The 13,711-nt window shown below is 44.4% G+C and overlaps 1 protein-coding gene across 2 annotated transcripts in view; it reads right to left on the reverse strand.

The window, feature by feature from the left end:
• Positions 1-13,711, reverse strand: part of myo5b (myosin VB) — an 83,210-nt gene that overhangs the window by 13,028 nt on the left and 56,471 nt on the right. For both annotated transcript variants that reach the window (XM_024380814.2, XM_024380815.2), the window contains exons 17-27: positions 12,743-12,829; positions 11,817-11,928; positions 11,048-11,259; positions 10,698-10,854; positions 10,008-10,247; positions 9,512-9,748; positions 8,747-8,840; positions 3,579-3,712; positions 3,364-3,483; positions 3,114-3,248; positions 2,903-2,965 (exon numbers count right to left, since the gene is read on the reverse strand). In XM_024380814.2, the coding sequence (XP_024236582.1) occupies positions 2,903-2,965; positions 3,114-3,248; positions 3,364-3,483; positions 3,579-3,712; positions 8,747-8,840; positions 9,512-9,748; positions 10,008-10,247; positions 10,698-10,854; positions 11,048-11,259; positions 11,817-11,928; positions 12,743-12,829 (1,591 nt within the window). The remainder of the gene's footprint in view (positions 1-2,902; positions 2,966-3,113; positions 3,249-3,363; positions 3,484-3,578; positions 3,713-8,746; positions 8,841-9,511; positions 9,749-10,007; positions 10,248-10,697; positions 10,855-11,047; positions 11,260-11,816; positions 11,929-12,742; positions 12,830-13,711) is intronic.

A 13,711-nucleotide genomic window follows, 5' to 3' on the forward strand; every position in this document is an offset into this window, starting at 1 on the left:
CCTGTCCCAGACCTGCTGTGTGTCTCTAGAGACAGCAGGATCGGTAGAGATACTCTCAATGATCGGCTATGAAAAGCCAGCTGACATTTACTCCTGAGGTGCTGACTTGTTGCACCCTCGACAACTACTGTGATTATTATTATTTGACCATGCTGGTCATTTATGAACATTTGAACATCTTGGCCATGTTCTGTTATAATCTCCACCCGGCACAGCCAGAAGAGGACTGGCCACCCCTCATAGCCTGGTTCCTCTCTAGGTTTCTTCCTAGGTTTTTAGCCACCGTGCTTCTACACCTGCATTGCTTGCTATTTGGGGTTTTAGGCTGGGTTTCTGTACAGCACTTTGAGATATCAGCTGATGTAAGAATGGCTATATAAATAAATTTGATATGACATAAGTATTCAGACCCTTTACTCAGTACTTTGTTGAAGCACATTTGGCAACGATTACAGCCTCGGGTCTTCTTGGGTATGACGCTACAAGCTTGGCACACCTGTATTTGAGGAGTTTCTCCCATTCTTCTCTGCAGATCCTCTCAAGCTCGATCAGGTTGAGAGGAGAGCGTCGCTGCACAGCTATTTTCACGTCTCTTCAGAGATGTTAGATCAGGATCAAGTCCGGGCTCTGGCTGGACCACTCAAGGACATTGAGAGACTTGTCCTGAAGCAACTCCTGCGTTGTCTTGACTGTGTGCTTGAAGTTGTCTTGTTGGAAGGTTAACCTTTTTCATCAAGGCTCTCTCTGTACTCCATTCATCTTTCCCTTGATCCTGACTAGTCTCAAAGTCCCTGCGCTGAAAAACATCCCCTCAGCATGATGCTACCACCACCATGTTTCACCGTATGGATGGTGCCAGGTTTCCTCCAAACGTGACGCTTTGCATTCAGGAAAAATAGTTCAATCTTGGTTCCACCAGACCAAATAATCTTGTTTCTCCTGGTCTGAGAGTCCTTTAGGTGCCTTTTGGCAAACTCCAAGCGGGCTGCCATGTGCCTTATACTGAGGAGTGGCTTCCGCCTGGCCACTCTACCATAAAGGCCTGATTGGTGCTGCAGAGATGGTTGTCCTTCATGGAAGGTTCTCCCTTCTCCACAGAGGAACTCTAGGAGCTCTGTCAGAGTGACCATCGGGTTCTTGGTCACCTCTCTGACCAAGGCCCTTATCCCCCGATTGCTCAGTTTGGCCGGGTGGACAGCTCTAGGAAAAGTCTTTGTGGTTCCACATGTCTTCCATTTAAGAATGATAGAGGCCACTGTGTTCTTGGGGACCTTCAATGCTGCAGAAATGTTTTGGCTCTGACATACACTGTCAACTGTGGGACCTTATATAAGACAGTTGTGTGCCTTTCCAAATCATGTACAATCAATTGAATTTACCACAGGTGGACTCCAATCAAGTCATAGAAACATCAAGGATGATCAATGGAAACAGGATGCACCTGAGCAAAATGTTGAGTCTCATAGCAAAGAGTCTGAATACTTATGCAAACAAGGTATCTTTTTTTATCTGTAATACATTTGCAAACAGTTCTAAAAAAAAATGTTTTCGCTTTGTCATTTTGGGGTATTGTGTGTTGATTGATGAGAAAACATTTAAAAAAAAATCTAATTTAGAATAAGATTGTAACATAACAAAATGTGGAAAAAGTCAAGGGGTCTGAATAGTTTCCAAATGCACTGTATATATTATAGGTACTTCGTTTTATTAGTTGTAGTTGGAAGTCATTTTTATTAGTTGTAGACCTATTAGTAGTTGTACAACAACTGTTTTATTCTGTTTGTACGTTTTATTATTAGACAGTAGTTGCCATATTCTTGTTACTTTGTTCATTTTCTTTCATTTGAACACTTGAAAATGGAATGGTGCATCAAGAGATTTCATCCTGCAAAATTTTTAAAAAATTAATTAAGTTGGTTTTTGGACTTATCACAATAGTCCCTAAAGAGTTTGAGAAAATAACGCTAAAGCATTCAAAGATGGCCACACTATACCACTAGAAGCATATTAGCACATAGGCTAATATGCAAAAAAATACTTCTCATGAACCATAGGATCAAATGACAACACATTTGGAAAGTATACCCATGGTACGCATCTTAACTTAGTTTGAGAAAAGCTGGTCAAAAGATGGTGGATTTCAGATTTTACGTATCCATTTAAACCACTATAAATCCACTTCACAGTTGCCTATTAACTTGAAACTTGTCATCGCTATCATGAACGTCCTTAAGGAAAACCACATTGAATTTGGTATTGATATCTCAAAAAACAAGGAAACTTTTAAATATCTAATTATTTTCACATGTAACGGTAATGCTCAAAATCATATGCAATCATCTTCTCCTCACGAACCATACACCAGATTCACTCCTGATTTTGTATTTAGACTCAGTCTTTAATGGTTTTGAGATTTTTTTTTGCTGCATTCAAAAATGGCCGCACTGTACCTATAGATCTACATAAGTAGATATGCTAAAAAATACTTTAAACATATTCCTCTAATGAACCTTTGCTTTGTTATCCAACTGCCCGTGCGTCCTTTCTCTCATCCTGTGAACCCCATTCATTGCTGCTTGCAGCTATATTTTAGTTTTTTTGTTTTCAACTGTGTGTCATGGATATTGAAATTATTATTCCAGTGAAAAGGTGTTGCTACAAAATTAACATGAATCAGATCCTCTACCTTTCTGTGGCGACCTGTAAACATACAATTTCATTTTTTGAATATTCTTGAGAAGCTGAGGGCAGGAAGACCAAAGACACCAGAACATCCAGAGTGAAGAAGAAATGAAACATGACAAATAGAGACATCCCACTGCTGAATAGTACTGTACACTGTGGTTGTCTGTGTGTATGCATGTTAATTGGTGTATCTGTGTGGGGGTGGATGGATCTGTACCTTGAGACTGTTGTAGGCCAGATCTGCATTCTCTTGCTCTGATGTCATCTTTGGCTCAATGCCCTAAGAGAGATGGCTAATAGTAAATATTGAGGATCTTAAACTTAAAGGTATTCAAGACAAAGAGTAACGGGAGAAACTTCTGTGTAAGTATTTTAGAAGTATAGAAAAACAAGCAAGAGCATAACACTAGACTGAGACATGGGCCCACCTTGCGCTTAGACTGGTCCTCCATCTTTTCCAGGTTGACTTGCAGTCTCTTCCTCTCCTGTTCCAGCTCCCTAACACGCTTCTGCAGCTTCATGAACACACCGATGTCCATTGCTGCCTTCTCCACTCCCATCTCCTACAGGGGAACAATGTCAGGTGAAAACCTAGCCCAAGCAACTATGTACAGTAAGCCTGTGTTAGAATGTATAAGACTGTATAAAATGGGTTAATCCTAGTTAAGGAGGTCTTACCTCTACGAGTTGGATGGCATCGTCAGTGTCTCCCACCTCCGAGGTAGAAATGGAGGGATAATTGGAGTCAGACTCCAGGCTGCTCTGGTTAGAATTGTTCCTCCTGTGGCCAGGCTGAAACTGAAGGGTAAGAGGAGACAGGGAACCATTGGACATCTGGCTTGGCATAGGAAACCTACATGCAAATGTGCACACACACAAATACACACACGCACCTTGGCCTCCTGTAGGTTGTCATATCTCTGCTCCAGTCTGGAGAACTCCCTGAGCAGGTTCTGATAGCGCTGCCTCTCCTCATCCAGCTCTGCCTGGACCCGACCCACACTCTGGGATGCACTGCTCTCCTGGTCTGAAACACACACACACGACCAGTCCACATCAAATCACTTTCACGAGTCTCCACTTTTACTATTACTCAATTACTGTCCTATAGATGAGCCTTCATTTGATTGACTAGAAAACAAGCCATCATTAAGTTACATACAGTATTCTCCATTACAGGTACTGAATATCTATTGCTAGTCTTTGATGTCAGCACCATTTCATATGTTCATTTGAGGGATAGGTTATTGTATTGTCGTGATTCCAAATAACTTTTCTATCTTGGACCGTTTTCACATTGCTGATAGCATAGGGACATTCTTGAGAGGTTTTCGAGAGGCATAGATTTTTGAGAGACAATAATACTGTCACGTAAACTTGCGAAATGATCACGCCTGGAGCATAACATCTGGTTTTACACTAGAAAAGAGATGACAGTTTTCACGCACTACACTCGCCCCCCTCCGAGCAGGGCAGTTGACCTCGTTGAGCTTAACACTCCTACAGAGAAATGTTTTCGAAACAGCTGAAATGTATAGACTTATATTTGAGACGTGTTTTATTGAGTTTTTACCTGTGATGGGTTTAGATTTCTAAACTTCAAATATTGAGACATGAGGGGTGCCATAGTCTAGGGTCTACACCAGAAGTTAATGGTTATCTGTAGGAGGAATGTATATGGTGGAGACAATTAAGCTTGGAATGTACTGAGTAAAGGAAAAGCAATCACATCTTGGCAGGCACTGATAAGGGTGGAGAGCTGTGGATTAGTGAGAAAGGCGGCCGAGGTCAGGTCACGTTAAGGGAGAAGGAACAGTTTATTGCACGCGTCACTTAATTTCCTGCCTAGCGACAGAGATGTAATGTTTAAAGGAAGAGATTCCAACCCAAACTGGGGTACATATACCACCACTGGTGGAACCCTGTTCAGCTGTTCGATGCTTTGGGTTGAATAAACTTGGTTTAAGCTTTCATAGTGTACATTGAGTTCTTACTCTGATATTTAGAACCTAACAACTGAAATTGCAGTTAACACCCTGTTAGACTCTGAAATTGTCACAGTAGCCGCTGCCTGCCGGCTGCACTGAGCCAAGAAAAACAATGGATTAGAGCAGTGTGTGTGTGTCTAAGGTCGAGAGAAGTGCGTCCTCCGAAACACAACCCAACCAAACCGCACTGCTTCTTGACACAATGCCCGCTTAACCCGGAAGCCAGCCGCACCAATGTGTCGGAGGAAACACTGTGGCGACTGTCAGCGTGCATTGCGCCCGCCATAGGAGACGCTAGCGCACGATGGGACAAGAGCATCCCTGCCCGGCAAAAACCCTCCCCTACCCCGGACGACGCTGGGCCAATTGTGCGCCGCCCCATGGGTCTCCTGGTCACGGCCGGCTGTGACAGAGCCTGGACTCGAACCAGGATCTCTAGTGGCACAGCTAGCACTGCGATGCAGTGTCTTAGACCACCGCGCCACTCAGGAGACCCCCAGATTTGTAATCAGGTTGATGAAAACATGAAAGTTGCCTGATAACTCGTTTGTCTCTTCTCATGCCCACGGATCCTAGGAGGACCATGTCATACTCTGTTATTACAAGGGAATGAATATGAAGGCAGCATCACTGGGATCATAGTATGTTACTACTGTAATAATGTAATCGATAAATAACAGGGTCTCTCTGGTCTGTAATATCCCTAGCTCCATAAACATGGGTTATTACCCCAACCTGGACAACATGCTGCTCTAACCAGCAGTAGAAAAGAAAAACACAGTAATGTTACAGTACATTGTGATATCTCTCATCCCAAGGGGCCCCGAGAGAACCCTACAGTAACACTGCAGATAAAGAGAGCAGATTTGGCCAATACAACTCTTCAATAACTACTGACATTTTCACCAGAAAAGAGTGGATACGGTATTCAGTAAGTCAGATGTGGGTCAAAAATCAAATCAAATTTTATTTGTCACATACACAAGGTTAGCAGATGTTAATGCGAGTGTAGCGAAATGCTTGTGCTTCTAGTTCCGACAATGCAGTAATAACCAACAAGTAATCTAACAATTCCAAAACTACTGTCTTATACACAGTGTAAGGGGATAAAGAATATGTACATAAAGATATATGAATGAGTGATGGTACAGAGCAGCATAGGCAAGATACAGTAGATGGTATCGAGTACAGTATATACATATGAGATGAGTATGTAAACAAAGTGGCATAGTTAAAGTGGCTAGTGATACATGTATTACATAAGGATGCAGTCCTGTACTGACCTGTACTGACCTCGCCTTCTGGATGATAGCGGGGTGAACAGGCAGTGGCTCGGGTGGTTGATGTCCTTGATGATCTTTATGGCCTTCCTGTAACATCGGGTGGTGTAGGTGTCCTGGAGGGCAGGTAGTTTGCCCCCGGTGATGCGTTGTGCAGACCTCACTACCCTCTGGAGAGCCTTACGGTTGTGGGCGGAGCAGTTGCCGTACCAGGCAGTGATACAGCCCGCCAGGATGCTCTCGATTGTGCATCTGTAGAAGTTTGTGAGTGCTTTTGGTGACAAGCCGAATTTCTTCAGCCTCCTGAGGTTGAAGAGGCGCTGCTGCGCCTTCTTCACGATGCTGTCTGTGTGAGTGGACCAATTCAGTTTGTCTGTGATGTGTATGCCGAGGAACTTAAAACTTACTACCCTCTCCACTACTGTTCCATCGATGTGGATAGGGGGGTGTTCCCTCTGCTGTTTCCTGAAGTCCACAATCATCTCCTTAGTTTTGTTGACGTTGAGTGTGAGGTTATTTTCCTGACACCACACTCCGAGGGCCCTCACCTCCTCCCTGTAGGCCATCTCGTCGTTGTTGGTAATCAAGCCTACCACTGTTGTGTCGTCCGCAAACTTGATGATTGAGTTGGAGGCGTGCGTGGCCACGCAGTCGTGGGTGAACAGGGAGTACAGGAGAGGGCTCAGAACGCACCCTTGTGGGGCCCCAGTGTTGAGGATCAGCGGGGTGGAGATGTTGTTGCCTACCCTCACCACCTGGGGGCGGCCCGTCAGGAAGTCCAGTACCCAGTTGCACAGGGCGGGGTCAAGTCCCAGGGTCTCGAGCTTGATGACGAGCTTGGAGGGTACTATGGTGTTAAATGCCGAGCTGTAGTCGATGAACAGCATTCTCACATAGGTATTCCTCTTGTCCAGATGGGTTAGGGCAGTGTGCAGTGTGGTTGAGATTGCATCGTCTGTGGACCTATTTGGGTGGTAAGCAAATTGGAGTGGGTCTAGGGTGTCAGGTAGGGAATGTTTTAATCGTTGCTATGGGAACGACATCTTCAACGCACGTTCTAATGAACTCGCACACCGAATCAGCGTATTCGTCAATATTGTTATCTGACGCAATACGAAACATATCCCAGTCCACGTGATGGAAGCAGTCTTGGAGTGTGGCGTCAGCTTGGTCAGACCAGCGTTGGACAGACCTCAGCGTGGGAGCCTCTTGTTTTAGTTTCTGTCTGTAGGCAGGGATCAACAAAATGGAGTCGTGGTCAGCTTTTCCGAAAGGAGGGCGGGGCAGGGCCTTATATGCGTCGCGGAAGTTAGAGTAACAATGATCCAAGGTTTTTCCACCCCTGGTTGCGCAATCGATATGCTGATAAAATTTAGGGAGTCTTGTTTTCAGATTAGCCTTGTTAAAATCCCCAGCTACAATGAATGCAGCCTCCAGATAAATGGATTCCAGTTTGCAAAGAGTCAAATAAAGTTCGTTCAGAGCCATCGATGTGTCTGCTTGGGGGGGATATGTACGGCTGTGATTATAATCGAAGAGAATTCTCTTGGTAGATAATGCGATCTACATTTGATTGTGAGGAATTTGAGTTCCTGTATGTTTCTTTCATCACACCATGTCTCGTTAGCCATAAGGCATATGCCCCCGCCCCTCTTCTTACCAGAAAGATGTTTGTTTCTGTCGGCGCGATGCGTGGAGAAACCCGCTGGCTGCACCGCCTCCGATAGCGTCTCTCCAGTGAGCCATGTTTCCGTGAAGCAAAGAACGTTACAGTCTCTGATGTCCCTCTGGAATGCTACCCTTGCTCGGATTTCATCAACCTTGTTGTCAAGAGACTGGACATTGGCAAGAAGAATGCTAGGGAGTGGTGCACGATGTGCCCGTCTCCGGAGTCTGACCAGAAGACCGCCTCGTTTCCCTCTTTTTCGGAGTCGTTTTTTTTGGGTCGTTGCATGGGAACCATTCCGTTGTCCTGTTTGAAAGGCAGAACACAGGATCCGCGTCGCGAAAAACATATTCTTGGTCGTACTGATGGTGAGTTGACGCTGATCTTATATTCAGTAGTTCTTCTCGACTGTATGTAATGAAACCTAAGATGACCTGGGGTACTAATGTAAGAAATAACACGTAAAAAAACATAACACTGCATAGTTTCCTAGGAACGCGAAGCGAGGCGGCCATCTCTGTCGGCGCCGGAAGTAGGTCATGGCTGGTGTCATATTATGTCAAATGATTTCCTTTTAACTGCTCGGTGATGAAGCATCCCGTTTGAAGTACTGCACATGGTATTCAGATAAAGGCAGTGGTCATGTTCAGAGGTGATGATGTAAACTAGAAGTGACTTCTTATTCACAAAGAGAAGTCCATTGACGAATGGATTTAACAAATTGATTGATTTGTTGTTTCGCACACATAAAAAAAGGTACATATTCCAAAACGAATACTTTTCCACGTGAACCCAGTGCTAAACAAGGGCTGATTTCAGTCTCAGGTTTATATATTTTTTAAAAGTCTCACATTACTGCTGCCGTGTAACTTGATGCGGTTTCTGCCTTTTGTCCTACTTCCACAGAAACCCATTTTGTGTGGGGAAACAAGCCGTCCCTCCCCTCAGGTCAGGCAGAATGCAGGGCTCACTGTGACTACAGTTTCACCTTCAACCACTCATATATATAAAAAAAAATATATATATATATATATAAATGAATAAATATATATAAATAAATATATTTATATCACTAATAGTGCTATCGTTTACGTCTTAGTGGTGTATGAGATCTAAAAAGCATTTACCTTCTGTGCTCTTGGAGTGGTGCAGAATCCTTTGGTTCATCTTCTCCTTTTCACTCTTCAGCAGGGAATTCTCCCTCTCCAACTCCTCCACTCTCTAAGGAAAAAGAACAAGAGCATTAATGAAAGCAATAGAAACATCAGAAAGAGCATGGTGGCCGTTCAAGAGCAATGCATTTTCTTTTATCGATTTCAATTTTCTACTTCAGACGATAGATGCTACTTACTCTCTACAAGTGAGCAAAAGGTCTATTTAGTTGTTTTGTTTCCCGGTTTCTCTTTAAGTGACTATAAATCTGTCGATCCTGCGTGTGAGGCTCTCATAGTGATGTCAAATGGAGCTAGAGAGCCAGGGACAATTCTTGCATTGTTACAAACTGAATCAAAAGGGCCAAAGAGGGGTGTCTATTACCACTGAGACAGCCTGAGGCCAATCTACTTAACAATGATCTTCTTAAGTCAGGTGGTTAAAACAATACAAAAATGTATGCATGATAACACTTCCAGGTCAGTAGAAGACCACTGACACATACAGTTAAATCCACATTGAGATTGTTGGAGAATCAGATCTTCAGTAACTTGACTCTAAAGAGCAAGAATTCAGTAAAACCGCTGTTACCAGAATCTTTTGTAGTTACTCGGGCAACTGATGACTGTTTTCACCCACTGGTTTCAAACAGAAGGTTTTATTCTGTCAACATTAGGGCTTTGGAGAACATACAAGGTAAAGGAAAATTACCTTCTCCTCTTCAGTGATTGACAGCTCACCTGTTCAAATCGCATCTTCTCATTGCCGTGCTCCTCCTCCAGCTTCTTCCTGTGGGCGTGTGCTTCCTGGAGCTCCGCCCTCAGCTTCTCCAGCTCATCCTTCATAGAGGTCAGCTGACTGCCGTCTCCCTGGCGACTGCGCATGGTCTCCAGCTCCTTCTGCAGCTTGTTCACCTCTGAGCCCAGGGAGGCTTTGGCCACCACCAGTTGCTCATTCTGAGTCTTCAGATCTTTGGTCTAAACAGTGGGACAGGAGAGAGAGCTCTGTTACTACTATGGGACGTCTCATCACTTTCAAATCAATCCCTTTTTAACATAACTTGCAGTCTAGACTAGCCAAAAAAACCTTCAGTGCCAAAATGATTGCAAAGGGAAATATTGACCTTTCATTGACCCGTCTTTGTATTATGGCACTCATTGTAGGATGCTAGCGTTACAGGTCAGAGTACTCCTATAAAAAGTTGCCTGGGTCAGAACCATGCGTCTTTGACTGTACCTGGTCATCCATCTTCCTCTGCAGTTGGACGATCTTGTTCTCCATGCCCGTGTTGAGCTTCTTCAGATGTTGAGCGGACCTCGCCTCAATCTTCAGCTGTTTCAGCTCCCGCTTGGCTCGCATGCGGCGGTAGGCACACTGGATTGTGATGGCAGCGTTCCGTGCCACCTTGAACTTCCTCCTGGTGAGCCAGCCTCGGACATGCTTCTGGATGATCATGGCTTTGTGATGCAGAAGAAACTGGGGTGGGGGGTGAGGGGAGGTAGAGATCAGGGACAAGGAACCATTTATTATACTGTACAATGTGATGAGAAATATGCAGTTAACTAGATTTCCCAGTAGGGGGATATTCTAGAGTACTAAATCCAAAGGGAATCTAGAGTATCCGAGAAGGCGCAATAGCAGGCAGCATTTATGCGAGGCCCGCCTGATCACATTCCATTTCAAATCCAAGCACTTAGTCTCCAATTTTCCAGTCACACAAACAGGACAACAAGTCCAAGACTGAGGCATCTTCCCAGGGTACTCTTTACTCCGGATAGAGATCTAAGAGAGATCTAACCACAGATAGCTTCAACATGAATACAGTGCGGGATTGGGAACAAATGAGAGTGTATACAAAATCCAGGATAAAAAAAAGGTCAAAGGTAAACCAGTGACATAACAGGTAGAGTGTTGTGGTTGTAGTACCTCCTGGAAGATCCTGCGGGTGAACATGCCCCTGGTAAAGGCCTGGATGGTGACAACAGCCTGTCTCACCCTCAGATAGGCCGTCCGTTCTCTAACCATACGATACTGCTTCTGACAGATAACAGCAGCGCGGGTTAGACGCAGCCGCTCCGCATACCTGAGAAAGACAGCAAAAGGAGGAGGACACGGAACGTAGTTACAACACTGGCACCGATATTGATTAAAAAAAATGTAAAAACTTGTTCACGACCCTTGTAGTGTGGATTTATCAAGAAGTTCCCTCGTGGGAAGAATTCTGAATTGACCAGCTACTTTGTTAGTCTAGCAGAACGTTGTGCTTCTCCTCTCACCTGCGGGCCATGTAACCGCGGCCAAATCTCTGCAAGGTGATGGCAGACTTGCGTATCTTCTTGTAGCGGACCATCTGTAGCCAGCGTCGCACTGTCTTCTGGATCTTGATGCAGGCGGAGCGGAACTTGTCTGCCCTCAGCTTCTCCAGGTAGGCCACTTGGCCCGCCCGAAAGAAGATCTTGGTCTTACCAAACTGGAACTTGTCTGGGTCCTGGTGAGGGACCAGTCATTCATTCATTCAGTTAAATGGAACTTCAGCTCGATCAACTGAGCATCAAGGCAGCTAGTTAAGTGGATGTTATCAAACACAAGGTTATATAGTCCGTCCCGTCCCCCACCTCCCCTAAGGAATCCATGACATACTGTCCAAGGCGCATTCAAATGATATTCCTGTAATAATGTATTAATAATATGATTCATCTCAGACTGTGTATGCTGAATTCTCCACTGAGAACACAACGGGGTTTGTCCATTAGGACTGAAACTCATGACCTGCCTTTTTACATCCCATTCCCACAGGTTCATATATTCAAAACCGGTTGTCTCTCAATACTGGAAAAGTTAACATGTACTGTATCAGAGCAGACATGCAGTAGGTTCAATAATGCAAAGATGGACTGGCCCTGAAGGAGTTAGGGAGCTCCGTTGAAGAGAACAACATCCTTTAACCATGGGAGGTTCACCATGGGAGGAACAAAAGGGATCCTTTGTATTCATTAATTTCCTTTCCTATCCTGCTTGGGGCTTTAGGGTGGAAATATTTCTTACCTTGACCAGGGTCTCTAGTAGGTTCCTACACACCAGTTTCTTGTCTCCTACGGTCATATCTGACTTCTTCATGAGGACTCTGTATCTGTTGAAGAAGTCTGGGTACGTCCACCTGGAATCACATAGGACTGGCTGAGATGCAAGTCAAACACACACAGCCCAAATCTGAAACAGGCATATTTTAATCCATGAAAAAGGAAACCATTTGTATTATTTTGAACAAAACAAAATTGTAAAAAAATGTCCTTACCACTTCCACGCAACATAAAGGCATGATTATTGTTAATCTCTAGTTTCTTTTTGGTTTGCAACCATGAGCAGGTCAGGACTACTGTCATCAGTCCTCTAGACTTGAAACAGTTAGACTGCATAAGACAAAGTACTGCGTGAGAAAGTGCAATCTGTTTTATGCTGTGTAACGGAATCAAATTGTTATTAAGAGGGTTTTCATGCTCTGTGTTGAATTGCTCTCCTGCTGTTCTCCCTCAGGGAAGCACGTACCTCAGGGGAGACGGAATTCAATTTCCTCCCTGCTTAGGACGGCCGAGAAAGCTCAATGATGGAGCAATAAAAACAGACAGAGGAAGAGCCTCCGTCCAGGCAGCACAAATTACGGAAGTGACATGCCCATTACATCACCAGGAGTCGCATAACAATCCCATTGTATTACAATATATATAATAATAAGCCATTTAGCAGACATTTTTATCCAAAGTGACAGACAGCCTTGCACGCATAATGTTTTTATATGGATGGCCCCAGCGGGAATCAAACCCTCGCCCCTTGGCGTTGCAAAGCGCAATGCTCTACCAACTGACCCACACAGGACCACAATCCATTTCTGTGCTTCCACTATCTATTGCACACAGCAGACAACTTGGCCACCCGTGTAACGGTAGTGCTCTGTGTGTGAGAAGCAATCTTACCTTGATGGGTACCCAGCAGCACTGATGCGGATGGTCTCCAGGACTCCACATGCCCTCAGTTGCTGCACAGCTCTCCTGGAGTCAAACCTGCAACAGAGAGAGGGACAAAAGAACACGTATACAAAGTTAAAAAAAAAAATCCCCATCACAATGGAAATACAGCATTCTGGGAGTAGGGTTAATTACCATACATATACACAGGTAAAGGCTATTTCCCTCTCCCTACTGTACCTGAGCTTAAGTTTCCCCTTCATTATTGTACACATCTCCACTAGGCAGAAGACAGAAGCATTGAGAGGTGGTTAATGCTAGTCAGCTAGGTGCTGCCTGGGTAGACTGACTGTGTCCCTACATACAGCCGTCGGTATGTTTGCTGAAGTCCAGCCACAGCATGTGACCAAGGCACATCATTAGATTTAGAGACCTTGAAGAGGCATTTGTGCGAAAGAATGCATCAAGAAGATGGCAACATAACCTGACCTCTGCTTCTGTCCTGTCGACAATGTGTGCTGTCGTAGAAAAGCATTAGAACACAAGACAATTCCTTAAATCGACCTCGAAAAACAACAACCTAGGATATCTAGTGTGCTGGCTTAAATGCCCCATTCAACACTGCTTATCAAGACAACATTGTTTATTGAAAAGCAGTCTTTATTTTGGACGGGAGTTTCTGGTAACAGTCAACATGGTTGTGCCACTGTGAGCAAGAGAAACTGTTATTGAGTCAGAGGACTTGAGAGAGTTATTCAGCAAGAGACAGAATCAGCACCTCAGGCTACACTCGGGTCTAGGCAACCAAAGACCAAACAGCACACGCAGGTTATGTCTCTCTCTCTCTCTGTCACACACAGTACTCTCTCCTGGTTGTCTTTTCCCACGACTCCATGCATGTTTATTAGTGTTCTGTATACATAAGCAAAAATGACCTCACAATGACCGTACCACGTTTAAATAAGAATGGCAGACCAC

This window comes from Oncorhynchus tshawytscha, linkage group LG20 (assembly GCF_018296145.1).
Source record: "Oncorhynchus tshawytscha isolate Ot180627B linkage group LG20, Otsh_v2.0, whole genome shotgun sequence".
Lineage (NCBI taxonomy): Eukaryota > Metazoa > Chordata > Actinopteri > Salmoniformes > Salmonidae > Oncorhynchus > Oncorhynchus tshawytscha.